Consider the following 16,024-nt stretch of genomic DNA (forward strand, 5'->3'; position numbering starts at 1 on the left):
AGAGTGTGTGTGTGTGCATGTGTGTGTGCGTGCGCGTGCTTGCGCGTGTGCATGTCGGTGCGCATGTGCACGTGTGGGCACCTCGTGTGCACGTGCAGGCACACGCTTTGCATGCCACCAAGCCGTAGGCAGGGCGCAGCTGCCGCCCATGACGAAACAACCATTGCAGGCAGCACACGGCCTCGGCCCTGTTGCAGCCTGTGCACTGTGCCCAGCAACCACCATGTGGTCAAAATGACAACGCAGGCACCCAGACCAATGGCTTGCAACAGCCCAAACACCCCACCACCCAATTGCGCACCTCGCCGCCTCCCGGGCCGACGTGAGCCTTCAGCAGTAATGCCCTGAGGCCATCAAAGAGCGGCGCCAAGCGGGCTGCGAGGCACCCTGCGGTTGAAGGCACTGTCGCGGCCTCGCAATCCGCAGCCTGCAGCCCGTGAGCGGCGCGCCCCTCCTCCTGGGACGCGTCGCTGCGGCGCCCAGCACCTGAATCAGACGCATTATTCCAAGTCAAAGCTGATGAGCTGCTTCCGCTTGCGGTTGAATGCATTGCTGCCCGGTGCCGCATGCCGGGCACCCTCTCCCGTGCTGCAGCCGCGGCTGCCGCCGCTTCCGCTGCCGCCGCCGCGGTCGCTGCGGCCGCGGCCGCGGCTGCCGCCTCGGACGACAGCGCCTCTTGCAGCGCCCCCCGCCGGCCCGCCAGCGACCCCGCCGCGCCCGCCAGGCACGCCCACGCGCGCCAGCCGCAGCCGCCGGCCGCCGTGGGGCCGCCGGGGTCGGCCGAGCAGCCGGCCAGCAGCTGCCCGACCTCGCAGAGCGCGTCCACCAAGCTAGGCCCGTCGAGCTGCGGCCCGGTCGCCTCCGCCAGTACCCAGAGCGCCAAGCTGCCATACTCCATCCAGACCGCCTGCCCCTCACGCTCCTCCTCCTCGTCCCCGGCGCCGCTGGCACGCGCGCCGCGGCCGCCGGATGCCGCGGCGGCGGCCACCGCCAGCAGCCCTCGCAGGTGGCGCGCCACGGCGGCGCTCATTGCCAGCAGCAAGCCGGCCGCCTGGCGTCGCAACTCCTGCATCAGGGGCCCGCAATCATCGTCCCCTGCACGGCCGCAGTGCTCGTAAGCCGTGGCAGCGTCGCCAGTGACACCGATGCAGCTGCGGGTGCCGCCGCTGTGATCAGCGTTGACTTGGTCTTGTCGCGCCACCGATGCGATCACCGCGACGGCACAAAACGCAACGTGCTCATCCGCGGACGCCAGCAGGCGCAGCAGCAGCGTCGCACCGCCGCTCGCCAGGAACGCGGCGAAAGCTCGGGGGTCACGAAGCAGGCAGCTGCACAGCACCTCCGCCGCCGCCTGCGTGGGCGGCGTAAAGGACCGAGGGGGCGCCACATCGGCGCGCAGCGTGCTGACTTCAAAGGTGTTACATGGGGACGTGAGGAACTCCTTGGCTCATGTCAGTGTAGCCTCAGGCTGCCAAGCCCACCTCGATTTGATGGAAGCCGTGACGCGCTGATCTGTGCTCAACACCCGCTCGGCTCTCCTCATGCAACCGTCACCAGCGGCGCAAAGGCCGGGCAGCCCACCTGGTTTGTAGGCTGGTCGTGCGCCATGAGGAAGGCGTCCAACAATGCGTCATCACCAGCAGGGGGCTCATGTGTCATGACATCGCGGGGCTCGACAGTGCACAGGCCCTGTGTGGCGCCCGTAGCTGACGCATCAGTGGCGGCCGGCTCTGCCGCTGCTCTTGGCCCTGACGTGACTGGCTCCGCCGCTGCTGCTGCGCAACAACCAGATGCAGCGGGGTCTGCTTCCCCGTGTGCGCCCCCCTCTGCTGCCTCGCTCCCTGCCCTGCCACCGCCGCTATGCTCTGGCCAGCCAGGCCGCAGGTCTGGAAGCTCAGCGGCGCGCGCCAGCATTGCTGCGGCCCTGGGCACCGCCAGTATGCGGGGCCGCGCCTGCGTGTCAACGGCCAGCACAGCCAGCGCCCCCAACGCGGCAGACAGGACCGCTCCGCTCTCGTGCGAACCGTTAGTGCGCTGTGGGGGCACTGTCGGATCGTCATGCTGCTGCGGGCGCGGCGACGACGGGTCTGGCGGCAACAGCTGCTGCAGCGCCAAACCGGCCAACTGCAGCAGCGCCTCTGCTGCGCCCGCCGCCACCAGCGCCCGCCTTGGCACCGCGCGCTGTGCCAGCTGCCAAGCTGCGCATGCGGCCGGCAGATGGATCGCAGCCACAAGCACTGGGCGGCAGAGGGCTGCCACAAGGGCCTCGATGGCAGATTGCAGGGCGACGCTCGGGGCACCACAGGCCAGCCACTGCTGCTGCTGCTGCTGCTGCTGCTGCTGCTGCTGCTGCTGCTGCTGCTGCTGCTGCTGCTGCTGCTGCTGCTGCTGCTGCTCTGGTGGCGGAACACTGGCCAAGACCTGCCACAGCCCTTGCAGGCCCTCGCTGACCAGGTCCGCAGCCGCCGCGCCGTCACCCATCATGCTCTGACCGGCCTGTGGGAGTTTGGTTGATGTGCGCACATCAAGCGGACCAGGTGTGGCGACTGCTCAGCTTCCGCAGGCAAGCCAATGGCCGAGCCTCTGGATGCACCCGCTGCCCGCGACCCACAAGCACCGACTCTGCCGATAAGCAGCCCCGTGGCGGCACCCACGTTTGCTTTGGCTGCCAGCCGTTCTACCGCGTCCTCTGTCAGCTCTGCCTGCCCTGCCGCTGCGCGATCCAGCAGCTGCTGCAGCTGCCCCTGGCTCGACAGCTCCACCGGGGGGCCCAGCAGCTCCCCCCACACATCCCACCCATCAGCCACTGCCTGGGACGCATTTCGGTGGGTGGTCGGGTCGTACGTGCAACGACGTGGATGCCGCACGCGGCGCAAGCATGAGGCCGCGTGTGTGTGAGGGTAAGCAGGCCCCTACCTCGCAGGAGGCGCGCTTGGGGCTGGTGGAGACGCCGCTGCGCGGGGCGGTGCGGCTCCTGTTGCACCGACAGACTGGCCCATGTCAGCCCTGTAATGCAATGTCCGCACCTGCAACAAGCGCTGCTTGTAGAGGGGCGCGCACCCGTCCCATGCCGGCACGAGCAGCGCCACTTCCTTGGCCAATACCTCCCGCCTGATCAACAGCGTACGGCCGCCCGCTCCGTCATCGACCTGTGTCGTCTGCTCTGACAGCACCTTGCGGCGCAGCGCCGATGGCCCCACTAGCAGGTTTGCTGCCGCCTCCTGTAAGTCCTGCAGCTGCACCAGCGCCGCGGCGCCGCCGCTGCCGACAACGTCGAGGGGTGACTCCTGCGCAGCACACCTCTGGCGCATCAGCACGGCAAGGGCGGAGGTGCGTGATGCAAGGCAACGCCCTTGCGAGGATTCCCAGCGACTGTTACCTTCCATTTTCCGTTCTGTTCCTGGCTGGATATTAAGTACATAGATTAGAACGTGCACAGTAGATCGTCGTGGTCGCACGGAGCGTCGGCACGAATATATAAATCTATGGCATGCGCCATCAGCTCTCGTGAAAGTCAGGGCTGGGCTTGTTATGCGTCCGTGCGTCAATGCTGCATGCGCAGCAGCGCAATCATTGACTACTGCGTTGACCTCAAGGGGAAGCGCGGAATCCAGCAAGATGATGACACCTCGGCCACCACAGCACATAAGTGCTAGCTATGCACGTGTGGGTGCCTGCTCAAGCCTGTCGTGCTGCCCGGCCTCTTGCTGGGGCAGTGCTGGCATCATTGATTTGACTGAAGTTCTGGAGAGGTTGGGTGTAAGCAATCAAGTCCATAAGGTGGGTCAGTAGTCAGGTACGTTGTAGGCGGGCTATCATGTCATTGGTGGTTGCAACCTGCAACCATTGCTTGAAACACAGCCTTGCGTGAGTGTTGTTGGGTCGGCAGTACAGTATCGCTTTGTGTAACAGGCTGTCGATCCAAGAATCCAGACTGGGACCCTTCAACAACTTTAAGCCCCTGACCCCTTCACAGGCCCAGTCACCCAGGGGCGCCTACTGGGCAGCTGCTCTCCCAGATAGGTGTCGACAGATAAGGCCCAGTCCTAGCAGCCTGGGAGACTAACCCCTCTGACTAGTACTGTCCCGTGACACTTTGTGGGTGACACACACCTTACGGTCCAACAAAGCGGCCACCTCGTGCGCCTTTCCACGCGCCTTTCGATAGGACCAGCCTTCAAGCCGCATGCCCAGCACTCAACCTTCAGGTGTCTTCTGGGTGCAGAGCCACCGCGTGCTGCTCAATGATGCGGGGCTTGCTTGATGAGCGATTGTGTCGGTTGTGCACAGGATCGCTGCAACACAGCCGTGCGCTGCCCTCACTATTGTTATATCACGATGCATCACATGTCTGAAACATATCGACCTGACTGGCCGTGGTGACGGGGCGCTTGGCAAAGGAAGTGAGAGGCGGGAACGCAGTTCTTTTTGCGATGGCAAGAGGTCATGCTATATACATTGTTGAACGCGCTTAATAGTTGTGATAAAAGGGCGCTCACCCATTTTAGAACATCGCGGCCGGTCTCGCCCTCAACGCTCGCTTTGGAAGGCGGGCGAGAGGCCCCATTGAAACGCCAATCATGCTAAACAGAAGCATATATGGCCCTTGCGGCCAGCAGCAGCAGCAGCAGCGGCGAGAGCTGGTGCAGTCAGCGCCCTGCACCAGTAGCACCTGGCACCCAGCAGCAGCGTCCGTCAAGCGCCCGCGCACCGCCTCAACAAGGACGGAGGCAGCGAGTGCTGGCGCAGTGGCCGTGGAGAGGACGATCAGCTGCGAGGCGACTGTGCTGCACACCCCGCACCCGTCGGTGTTCGTGAACAACAGCACGTCGTTCGTCGAGGAGTTTAGGATCAGGTGACAGTCCGCTTTACACATGTCATCACCGCAGGACAGCCGCCGCCCGGTGGCACTCGGCCAGCCTGTCTCCCGTGCACCTGCGCATGGCGTCGCCGCGCCGGTGTGTGTGCAAGCGAAGCCGGGCTCTGACCCCATCCCCTGCTTGCCCCGCTGGTGCAGGGGCAATGAATGCGGGCCAGACCAGCATGCAAACATCATCACCATGGCCAACCTTCTCCAGGTGTGCAATTGTTGCAGTGCGCCCTGCGCTGCAAATGGCGGTTGCGGTCGCCGAGCCAGAACCAAAAATGCAGTGTCGTAGGGTGTGTCATCGCCCTGGGGCGTGAAAAACAGGGACCGTGCACCCAACCACCTGCAGCCCTTACACCTGCTTTGATCTCTCAGCGGCGAGCACCTGCCTTTGCCGAAAAATGCGCCCTGGTGCCCGCAGGAAGTTGGGGGCAACCATGGTGTCGCCCTGTGGGGCCGGGCAGACAGCGGCTTTGCCTCCATGCCTGGTATGGACCACCTCATCTTCGTGGCCACGCGCATGCAGATCCGCATGGAGGCGTACCCCAAGTGGTGAGTCCGGCAGTGCGTCGCTACTGCCCCAAGCGCAGCCCTGTCACGTTGCGCCACAAGACTGCCCCTCGCGTGAACGCCGCCCCCTGCCCCCCTGAAGCCCCGCGTACATCCCATCACACGGTCGGCGGTCCTGACAGGGGCGATCTGGTGCGCCTGGAGACCTTCTTTGCTGAGGACGGGCGGTTGTGCACGCGGCGAGACTGGCACATCACTGATGCCACTACGGGCGCCTACTTGGGAGCGGCCACCAGGTGCGCAGGGTGGATGGTCGCGAAGCCTGGTGCAGGAGGACAAGTAGCTTCGTCCCAGATGGTCTGCAGCAAGCAGCATGGTGCCAGCCGCCTCTGCTCCTGGCCATGGCCACGCCGACGGGCCTCAAGGCGGCCAGCTCCGCATCTGCACCGCAGCCCACCTCACGAGCGCCCCGCGCCCCTGCCGCGGCGGCCCCCTTCCTGCCTCCGCAGCACTTGGGTGACCATCAACAGCGAGACCCGCAAGCTCTCCAAGCTGCCCGAGGAGGTGCGCACCCGCTGGCTCAACCTCTCGCCGTCGCCGCCGCGGATCGTCCTGCCGGTGGGCGAGACAAAGCGCAAGCTGGAGGACTTCCCAGAAGACGCGGCCCTGGTGGGGCCCGTGGTGTCGGCGCGCCGCACGGACATGGACCCCAACGGACACATAAACAACGTGTGCTACATGTCGTGGGCGCTGGAGGCGGTGCCGCGGCACGTGTACAACGGCTACCACCTCAGAGAGGTGCGGGGCGGGCACGGCGCGACGCTGCAGGGGTGGGTCGGGCGGTCGTGGCGGGGCACACGCTCGGCCAGCGGAGCCCGGTTGGGCTTTGCAGGCGCCCCAACGCCGGCAGGGTTGCTTGCCCCTGCCTTGCGTTCTCCACGGCCCTGGCCTGCCCCTTTCTTGCACCACGTCACCCCCCCTGCCTCCCCCCCTGTGACTTGCCGCGCAGGTGGAGATGGACTTCAAGGCGGAGTGCCATGCGGGCGATCTGGTGGAGGTGCTGGGCCACCCCCTCACGGACACTAGCAACGGCAACGGCTGCGCGCAGCAGTTCCTGCACACGCTGCGCAAGGCTGGCGGCGGCAAGGGCGCCGAGGTGTGGCGGGCGCGCACGACGTGGGTGCCCAAGGGCAAGGTGGCCAGCAGGTGACAGGACAACGGCAAGCTCCTCGGCCTGCGCTGCACGCCTGGAGGTTGGAGGCAGTTGGAACGCCTGCGCAGCTTTTCGCTCGCTCGCAGCTGTTGTGCGCTTGAGCACCCGCTCGCCGCCTGGCCGCCTGGTGCTGCGGCGTGGCAAGGCTCGCGCGAGGCGTGTGCTGCGATGACGCCCGCAGCTACGACCGTGCCCTCCCAGCGCTTGGCCAGCAACGCCATGCTCCAGCCGGCTTTTTCCATTCGCACCGCTGGGTAGACCAAAGTCCCTAGGGTTGTGCAGGCCTTCTTTGGTTGCAGGCCCTGGCTTGCGAATGATTCGCACGTCACAGACGGGGCCACGAGCCAAGGCGCGCGGCCGCTCGACTGGCATGGGCTGTGTGCGGGACGGCGCGCACTGATGCGCCCCTACCCAGGTGTTGAGTTCCGATAGCCCCAGCTTTTGGGGCCCAACATGCCGCTTTTCAAATCCTTTTTGTTAGGCGCGCCGCGGGCAGCCGCTGCGTGTGCTGCGCCGGGGTGCAGCCGCCCCAGCCACCACTGGCTCCCAAGCCTGGCTCGAGATGGCAGCCGCCCCGAGCGCAGCGTGTACTGCTTCCAACCCATTTGCATTGAAGACCACAGCTGCAGTTGCACAATGCTCCTGTGTTGCAAAGTTCCCCGCAGCCTGGGATGCAGGTCAGCTCCGAAAACGAAGCCGGGCAGGTAGGCACCGCCCCCCTTCAACGCAGTTGAAAAACTGCTGGCACCGCGCAAGACGCGCGTGCGCATGCTGGCTGTTGCCATGCAATCCACGCTTTCGTGTGGCTTGCGGGCCGCCTGTCTTTTGTTACTCTTCTGGCGTGGCTTTTACTGTCCCACCCTTCCTGCCAACCCTCCAGCTGCTGCTGTTGTGTAAGGCATGACTTGCTTGCATGTGGGGTGCAGCACACACTCTCTGCGCAAGGTGAGGGTGGATGGGGAGGACGCAACAGGCACGGGTGGCTTCTAGCTCGCCAGTGCGTGAGCATCTTGATACAGCCGATTCCAGCAATTGGGCTTGTTCAAGCACTCCAGTAGGGTCACACGTGGATTGGCAAGTGGCTCGCAGGTTCGCTGGCAACACTCAGCGCCATGCATGCACGGCCAGTAGCCAGCACAGCATGCCTTGTCCGCCCATGCCCTTGCCTGTCTCATGCCACAATGCCCACCACCGACCCTGCTTGAGAATGTGCGTGGCTTGACAAGGGGTTTGCAGCGCATGTTTTGAAGAGCGGGCTGCGCAGGGCAGGCTGTCGAATATGTGAATGCACATAGACTGGTGTTATCTTGCCCCGTGTGTGTGACAACCTTATGATGCTGCACCACTCTGGAAGGGGCAACGTACCCCTTGCTGTGTGACAGTACCCTACCGCTGAAGCGTGTGTGATGTCATGTTGCCACGCCCCGCCCTTGAAATTCTTTGTGCTTTGTCGCTGGCAGCAGTACCGTGATCGATAGCTCTGGGATTCATGCACAAAGCTGTGTAGGGCCCTACTCTGCAGCATCTTCTCCACCAGACCCTGCATGGTCATGGGCCGAAGCGTCGGGTCGCATCCGCATGCTGTGGCATCTGAAACTGTGCATATGACGGCATGCCTCGCTCCCGCCAAACCGTCCACCAATCAGTACCACTTTACGCGCGGCTGCGGGTGCGGCGGGCGTCATTCCTCGCAGGGCCATAGCGGCCTGGTAAGTGACAGGATCCTGCGGCGGCCCGGTGACCACCACGTCCACCTGTGTGTGGACGATGTTTGACGAGATTTTGATCAAGTGACATGTGAAAGGGGACCTGGACGCGGCTCTTGCGCATCACTTACGGCGTGCCTCAGAAAGAAGCTAGAAGATCGCTGGACCCTGCCCGGCTACCCCTATCGTACGTTCCTGCCAATGATATCATTACACTAGGGCTCGGCAGCACGTAGCAAACAGGCGTCCTTTGGGCAAAAGTGCCCGCTGCCGCGCCACACCGCGCCGTCAGCACCACCCTCAGACACCAGGCAGTGTAGATTAGGTGAAACTGGAGTTGCAAGCCCTCTAAGTCGCCGGCAGCAACGAGGCACCGGGCCCCTGCACGAGGATCGAGCCATGATCACTTTCGCCTGGCATCACGGGGCGCAGGTCGGTGACGGACCTTGTAGAGGGTGACCCAAGGGCTGCGGAGTCCTTTGAGTTGCCAGCGGTGGACACTGGCGTGGTGTCATGTGGGGACCTGACCAGGGCCTGGCCACGGTGTTGTGGCCCGGGCATCCACCCCGCACCCGCGTTCCTCTCTGCCATATCCATATCCAGGCCTCGCCCGCCGTTATGGACATTACTATCGACGAGAACGCAAGCGCCTCGGGCTCCCAGGCTTCGGAGCAGTCTGTGCTGCTGGAAAGCCTCGAAGATGCACTCTCTGCAGACGTGTTTGATGCGCGGCCGCTCGCCGCGTGCACGCCCGACGGCCTGGACGACCTGCTTGCTGCGGAGCGAGAGGCCGAGGTGGGCCCCAGCAGCAGCGCCCCCCAGCCACGGCTGCTCCGGCGGGCCGTGACGAGCTCCAACCACCTGGGGGCCCAGGGGCCGCCCCCGGCTGGTCCCGGCCCGAGGGGGCGAGGGGGGCATGCCTGCGCTTCAGGCGGCCCTCTGCAAGTACTCGTTCGCAGGTTCACATCCTTGCTTGCATCCAAATCAGCACTGGCCGACGCGCTGTCAGCCTCCGAAAACAAACAAACCCTGTGCCCACAACCGCACGCAGGAGCGCGCTGCCGCCCCGGCGGCGGCTGCCGCCGGCCGCGCCGCCCCCGTCCTGTCTGGCGCAGAGCGTGCCAACCTGGTCAACTGGATGACGTCAGCGGCCTCGCAGCTCGGCCTGGGTGCAGACGCGCTGTTCACAGCGGTGGGGTGCCTGGATGATCTGAGGCTCCGCCCGGGGGCGCCCCGTGCTCTCATGCGGGGCGCAGCATGCCTGTGGCTGGCCGCCAAGTGGACACACGGCGCGCGCGCCCCGCCCGCGAGCGCCGTCGTGGCGACGCTGCCGGCGTGCGCCTGCGGCGGCTGCGAGGGCTGCGGCGCCGGCGCCGGTGCGTCGGCCGCGGCCGCGGCGAGGCGCCAGCTGCTGCGCGCGGAGGGCGACGTGCTGCGCGCGCTCGATTACGGCGCCGCCGCGTTCCGCCGTCCCACGGCGGAGACCTTCCTGCGCGCCGCGCTCCTGCGCCTGCAGCACCAGGCGGGCGGCCGCCGGGAAAGGGGCGCCGCCGCCTCCTCCCAGCAGGAGAAGCAGCAGCAGCAGCAGCAGCAGCAGCAGCAGCAGGGCGTGGCGTCCCTGTGCTCTCTCCTGGCCGAACAGTCGCTGCTCGAGTGCCAGCTGCGCGGCTTCCGCCCCAGCGCCGTCGCCGCCGCGTGCGTCGCCTACGGCCACGCGCTCGCGGGCCGCCCCCTGACAGCGCTGCAGCTCGCCGCCGCGACCGGCTGCGGCGGCGCGGCCGCGCTCGGCGCAGTGTCGCGCGCCGCAGACGTGCTGCGCGCGGTGCACGCGGCCGTGGCCGCGGCGGCGGCGGGCGGCAACCCCTATGCCTGCTCGCTCCGCTGGCTGCGCCTGGACGCGGCGGCGCTGACGGTGCCGCCCATCGCCGGCGCCGGCGACGCGCGCGTTGCGCTGCTGGCGGCCGGCCGCAAGGGCGGCTTGGCGGGCGACGACTGGGCGTGGTTCCTGCCAGAGTGCGCCGCTGCCTGAGGGGCGCCCGACGTGCAAGGGGGCCGGCTCGCATGAGCGCCTCTTCCCCTTGCATGTGGTAGCCGTGTGCGGCGCGCGGTGCGCACTCGTCGCCTCCTTGCAATTGTAGGCAGTGGTTTGTGGTTGGCCTCCTGTGCCCCGGCATCTGGCTGGCCGCACACGCGGCATGCTTTTGCACAAATGACTGGCTGCGTCCCGCGCGCCGGTCGAGCCACCTCGTCTGTTGTGGATGCGGCGGCTGACATACCCACTGCAGCCTGTGGCCACTTTTGGCCTGAGCACTGGCAAGTCGCCCTTTCAAGCTTGATTTTGACAGATATGATCTGAAGATGCCCGCGCGCGGTGGCAACCGGTGTACCGCCCCGGCCCGCACATCGCCCCTCCCCTCTGAAAAAATGTGGCTGTACGTTTCCTCGACTGGTGCCCCGCGCCGGGGCCCCTGCAGGGTGCGGCGCCCACCCACCAGCTGACGCTTTCCACCCCCACTGCCCATCCGTTGATTTGATGCGCCGAGGCTTTCTTTCTCACCTCTCGCCAACTTGTTGACCCGGCCGCCTGCGTCCGGCCTCCGCTCGCCGGCGCGCGACGGCCCTCCTCTTAGGTAGGCTTCACGCCCCCGGGCCCCCATCCACTTTTTTCTGATTTCTGGCACGCCCAGCCCCGGCCAGTAGCTTTGACATGGCCCACGCGTGCGGCGCTGCAATGCACTCGGGCCCCCGGCCTCGACCCCTTGACTTGCTGCCGGCAAGCGGCCACGGAGCACCAGCTCCGCTACGGCCGCGGCCGCGGCGCTGCCTTCACAGTTCCAGAGCGGGCGCGATGCCGCAGCCGCGCTCACGAGCGCGGCTCAACGCAACGCGTCCGGCCTGGCCTGATAACGGCAAGGGCGCCCCGCCCCCCTCTCCAGTCAGCGCCAGCAAGGGCGCGAGCTCTTGCATGCGTGTAGAGCCAGCTTCCGACCGCCCACGACACATTTGATCAGATCTCGACTGGCGCTAGATTCGTGTTAGTTACACGCAACCCATGGCATGCAATGCGACCACCAACACTTGAGCTGCGCACGCCCGCATGTCCCGCGGTGTGTCCGCGCCGCCCGCGGAGGCTTTAGCACACCCTCCAATCGCCCGGAGGCCCATACCCCCACACACAACAAGCACCGTTGTTGATTGACAGACCGGCGGCGGCCGAGCCGGGACCGGGGCGCTCGCAGCCGGAAGGCTGCGCGCGCTGCCGCCCGCACGCGCCGTCCGCCGTGTACGTATACCCTGGCGTATCCCACTTCGCACACAGGCACAAATATACACACACAATTACGCCGGGCGACCCTCGGGCACCAGGCGAGCTGCCGCGGCCCCCGCGGCCAGGAGCCACGGCGCTTGGTCGCGGCGGCCCCCCCGCCGCCCAGAGTCGTCACGGATAGATCAGTCACAGGCGTTTCGCTCTGTTGCCGCGGGCGCTGGCTTGCCTCTCAAGGCCCCACGCCCGTGGTTTTGTATGCTGGCTCTGCGTTCAGGCTTTGGCGCGCGGCCCTCCGGCGCCCCGGCCTCGTCGCCGCAACATCTGTTTGTCCCACCACCGCTGCCAGCGCCCCTGGCCGTGCTGTCCCATCCGCACTGCCCCGCACCTCTGGGGGCGACAAACCTTGCCTTTGCGCCGCGCGCGCACACAGGGGCGGCAGGCAGCGCGCCCCGCGGGAACGCGGCGCCCGCCCGCCATCGCCGCGCCCGCGGCCGCGGCCGCACACACGCCCTTGCCTCAACTGCATCCTCTGGGCGGGCTTGAATCAGTCAGATTGTCCAGATCACAGAAGACATGTCATGCCAGGCAGGATCGCAGGCCCTCGGCACGGCCCCCTCAATCCCCCTTGCCCGGGGCGCCGCCGCCAGGACCCGCCCATCGGTCTATCCAAAACCCCCACGGCCGCGCCTCGGCCCCACACACTGGCGGATTTTCGCGCGCAGCTGCGGCCGCGAGTCGCCGCCGCGGCTGCCGCCCGCGACCCATCACCACCGCACGAAGAAAGCACGCAGGCGCCTGCCGGCGCTGCAGCGGCCCGCGGCACCCGCAACCAGCACCGCGGCGCGCAGCAGCGCAGCGCAGCGGCTGCGTCATTCGTCCGTCCCGGTCGCCCGGCGCTCCTGCGCGGGCCCCGCCATGCTTGTTGTCTCTCTAGCACAGCACACGCGCCTGTGCACCGACCCGGCACTGCAGAAGCGCGGCGTCCCGCCTTGGGCCGCCCTGCGTCACCACAGACACGGCCGCGCGTGCGACCACTGGCGTCATCTCACCGAAGCTCACACACACGCTAGCGCACACGCGCCGCACCTGCGTAGGCACCGCACCCGCATGATTGTTGCCGCCACACGTACACACACACTCACCTCGCGCTGCCGAAGGCAAGCACGGTGCGCCTCGTCCTGCACCCCTGCCTGCGCTGCTGCGCGACAGCGGCGTGCGGCGGCGCGACGGCAGCTACAGGCGGGCCCCGCCCGTTAATTGCGCCCTGGCTGGCCGCGCCGAGCTCAGCGTGGTCGGCAGCGCGGCATCGGCAACTTCCAAGGCGCCACGGCGCATGATGGGCGGCCCGTGCCGCACGGGGGCGCGCCGCGCGCTTGCGGGGCCGCGTCCCCTTGACCACTCGGGGCACAGGCTCCCGACTGCACCCGGGCCCGGCGGCTGCAGCGCAGCATTCCTTGGTTCCGTGGCGTGCTCGTCCTCGCCTTTGTTTCCCTGAAGCGCACCTTGCAACAGCACGCGATGACGCGTCCCTTTTACCTTCTTCCGCCGCGGGCGGCAACTGCAATTGGCTCGGTTCTCGCGCCCCTCGCGGCCTCAGGGGCGGCGCCTCCTCAGCAATCCCTCAAACGTGGGGCCCGCCCGCGCGCCTGCTGCGCCCCAAGCGCCGCACCCCATGCGCTCTGGCAACACCGACCACGGGCCTCGCCGGTCGGGACATGCCGCTTGTTCAGCGCGTGATCAGCCCCCCTCTCAGAGTTTCCCGGGGCCACAGCTCGCGCGCTGCGCGCACGCCCATCCAGGGGTGGGCCGCGGCCGCGCTCTGGCCCTGTTCTATGAGCACACGCCGGCCGGCGCCTTTTCAGCCGTATCGGAGCCAGGCAGTCAGGACCAGACAGCTGCACGCCGACCCGTTAGCAGGCACACAGTCGCGGCCACATTGCCTTGCCTTGAGCGCCTTTCGACGCTTTTTGGCTGTGTTGTTTTCCTCCAAGACGGTCTCTTACGCCGGCCCGTTGACCCCGCCCCTGTTTCTCCCGCCTGCCTCGCCAAGCGTGCGCGTCCTGCTCTTGCTGGCCGCGATCGCCCGCGCGGTCGCCGAAACGCGCTCTCCCCTGTGCGTCGCACGGGCCTGTGCGTTGTGGAGGCTGCTTCGCTGCGGGACGTCTACGGCGCTCGGGTGCCACGGGGCGCGGCTGGCGCACCAGCGCCGGCCTTGACGTGCCCCGCGCTCCTTTCAAGCTGCGACAGCGTACAGACAATTTACGGGGGCCCAGGTAGCGTCGCCGCGCCCACCACGCACTGCAAGTATTGCAAACCCCTCCTTGCCAGGCCCATAGAATGCCTTCGCCACGGGGCGCACGGTCAATACTTTCTGTCACACCCGGCTATTTTTCCCATTGCTGGCTGCCCTTGAGCCGCGCGCCGCTCCACCTGCTGCCCCACAACAACACACCCGCACGCACAAGCCAGCGAGGCAGGTCGCGGCCCCGCTCCATTTCGGGCCCCACCACACTGCGGGGTACCGCACCTGCGGAGACGGATCCGCCTCCCACTGGGGGGTTGAACGAAGGGGTTGGCCCCTCCCTGAAATGAAACTAGTAACTCTTTTGCTTGAAACTGCAAGTATGGTTCCGGGGGCGCGGCCGCAGATCGCAGGCGCATCATGGCGCGCGCGGGCAGCAGCTGTGAGCATCAGCTGGCGCCCTGTGTCGGCAGAGTGCTGGGGCGTTCGCTTTGGCCTGTGGCAGGGGCCAACAACCCGGAGTTTGGCGCGGCTGTAGCCCAGGCATCGGCGGGCGGCAAGGCTCATTTGATTGCCGGCAGGAGGCGGTGCTATGACAGCAATGGGCGCGTGGCGCAAGCGCGAGTGGTCAACACGGTCAGCGTCCACATGCAGGCTCATCCCGCCCGTCATGCGACTGCAGCAAGGGCAAGAACCAGGAAGATGTTTCAGGGATGGTTTCATTGCTGTAACTACGGGCCAAAGGGCCTGCAGCTTGCAAACCCTAGCGTGACGGTCGAGCAGAGGTATTAGAGTGACAACAGGGGTGACACGGACTGCGCAGCGTGCACGCCCATGGCTTTGGTGCCCGAGATGTCGGACCAGGACCATTGTACCAATGGTCGTGATTGCGGCTGATCGGCTGACATGTTATCCCTTCTTGCAGCCCTTCCCCAGCGCGGGGCCCAACAGCTGGCCCCCGCCCTGGGCCATGCACTCCGGCAATTTGCCAGCTCGAGTGCCGGGGATCTGAAGTCGGTGCTAGCTGCGGCCATACCCGACCAGCAGGTCAGCACGAGATCACACCGTGGACGCAGACAACCCCCTTGGGGTTTCGGCTGTCCAGTGGTCATGCAAGGGATCACGCCTCACATATAAAGGGATGTTCATCCTTTGCTTTCAGCAGGACAGCGCCAGACCCCCGCAGCGCAAGGGCGTCGACTGCTCGGCGCTGCACTCCACCCTTGGGGCGACAAGAAACCCCCGCGACGCGCTTGCACGCTCGCGCCATCCCTCCCCGTGTGCGCGTACGCACCGGCATCCCTGCCCCGCCCCGACCAGGCGCGCCTGAAGCAGATCAAGAGCACGTATGGCAGCAAGGTCCTGGGGGAGGTTACTGTGGAGCAGTGCATTGGCGGAATGCGCGGCATCCCGGTGCGCGGCGCAGGCGCTGCGGGCGGCCCCATCCGCAAGTACGCACCGGGCACGCGCACAGCGCCAGCATAGGCCGTGCGCTCGTGGAACACAGGGGGCTGTGAAGCGCGGCCGCCCCTAAGGAGCTGTCCGCCGCACCCGCACCCGCACACACGCCCGCGGAATCAGCGGTTGGCCGGCACCGCGCGTGCCGCATGCGCCCCCCGCGCCCCATGCGGCGCCCCTCACGGCCCCATGCGCCACCCATGCGGCCCTCAGGGCATGCTGTGGGAGACGTCCCTGCTTGACGCGGAGGAGGGCATCAGGTTCCGCGGCTACAGCATCCCAGAGCTGCAGGTGTGATGGTGGTGGCGGTGTTGCTGTGTGTGTGAGTGTGTGTGTGTGAGTGTGGGAGGGGGGGTGTCACAAGGGAAGCGGCAGCTGCAAGCGAGCCCCGCGCACGCGGCAGTAATCCCCGCGCAGCCCGGCGGCGCGCGGAGCTGCGACAATCCTGATGGTGTTGAAGGGCCAGCCGCTGCACCGTGGGCGCGCGACACGTCTTGCGGCTTTCGGCTTTGGTGGCTTGCAGGCCTCCATGCCGGCCCTCCCCTGCCAGCTGTGTGACCATCACCTGCTGCACCAGGAGCGGCCGCTCGCACAAGGCACGTGGCCAGCCACCAGCAGGCAGCAGCGCCGACAGTCCTGCGCGTGGCCTCCAATGCACCACAGGACACGGCGAACCTCGTCAGCCGGGCCGCTCAAGCCGTCCTACCGCGCTGCAGCCGGTGGCCCCAGCCGCTTCCTCCAGTCGCACCCGCACCATAAC

General features: G+C 66.9%; 4 protein-coding genes across 4 annotated transcripts; 3 read left to right on the forward strand and 1 right to left on the reverse strand.

The window, feature by feature from the left end:
* Positions 1 to 3,026: 3,026 nt before the first annotated feature.
* On the reverse strand, positions 3,027 to 3,311 carry MNEG_6580 (hypothetical protein; the record flags this gene model as incomplete). The annotated part of the gene is made up of 1 exon (XM_014044943.1): positions 3,027 to 3,311. A coding segment is annotated over one exon (285 nt), but the record flags the coding sequence as incomplete, so codon positions are not given.
* A 1,749-nt stretch (positions 3,312 to 5,060) lies between these two features.
* Positions 5,061 to 6,587, forward strand: MNEG_6581 (fatty acyl-ACP thioesterase A; the record flags this gene model as incomplete). The annotated part of the gene is made up of 5 exons (XM_014044944.1): positions 5,061 to 5,078; positions 5,289 to 5,419; positions 5,560 to 5,673; positions 5,887 to 6,175; positions 6,387 to 6,587. 5 exons carry the CDS (start codon positions 5,061 to 5,063, stop codon positions 6,585 to 6,587), a joined length of 753 nt encoding a protein of 250 aa, XP_013900398.1.
* A 2,108-nt stretch (positions 6,588 to 8,695) lies between these two features.
* MNEG_6582 (hypothetical protein) lies at positions 8,696 to 10,325 on the forward strand (the record flags this gene model as incomplete). Its single annotated transcript, XM_014044945.1, has 3 exons — positions 8,696 to 8,728; positions 8,900 to 9,091; positions 9,348 to 10,325. 3 exons carry the CDS (start codon positions 8,696 to 8,698, stop codon positions 10,323 to 10,325), a joined length of 1,203 nt encoding a protein of 400 aa, XP_013900399.1.
* Positions 10,326 to 14,226: 3,901 nt separating this feature from the next.
* MNEG_6583 (hypothetical protein) lies at positions 14,227 to 14,442 on the forward strand (the record flags this gene model as incomplete). The annotated part of the gene is made up of 1 exon (XM_014044946.1): positions 14,227 to 14,442. A coding segment is annotated over one exon (216 nt), but the record flags the coding sequence as incomplete, so codon positions are not given.
* Positions 14,443 to 16,024: the final 1,582 nt, after the last annotated feature.

Source organism: Monoraphidium neglectum (genome assembly GCF_000611645.1).
Source record: "Monoraphidium neglectum strain SAG 48.87 unplaced genomic scaffold scaffold01081, whole genome shotgun sequence".
In the NCBI taxonomy this organism is placed as follows: domain Eukaryota; kingdom Viridiplantae; phylum Chlorophyta; class Chlorophyceae; order Sphaeropleales; family Selenastraceae; genus Monoraphidium; species Monoraphidium neglectum.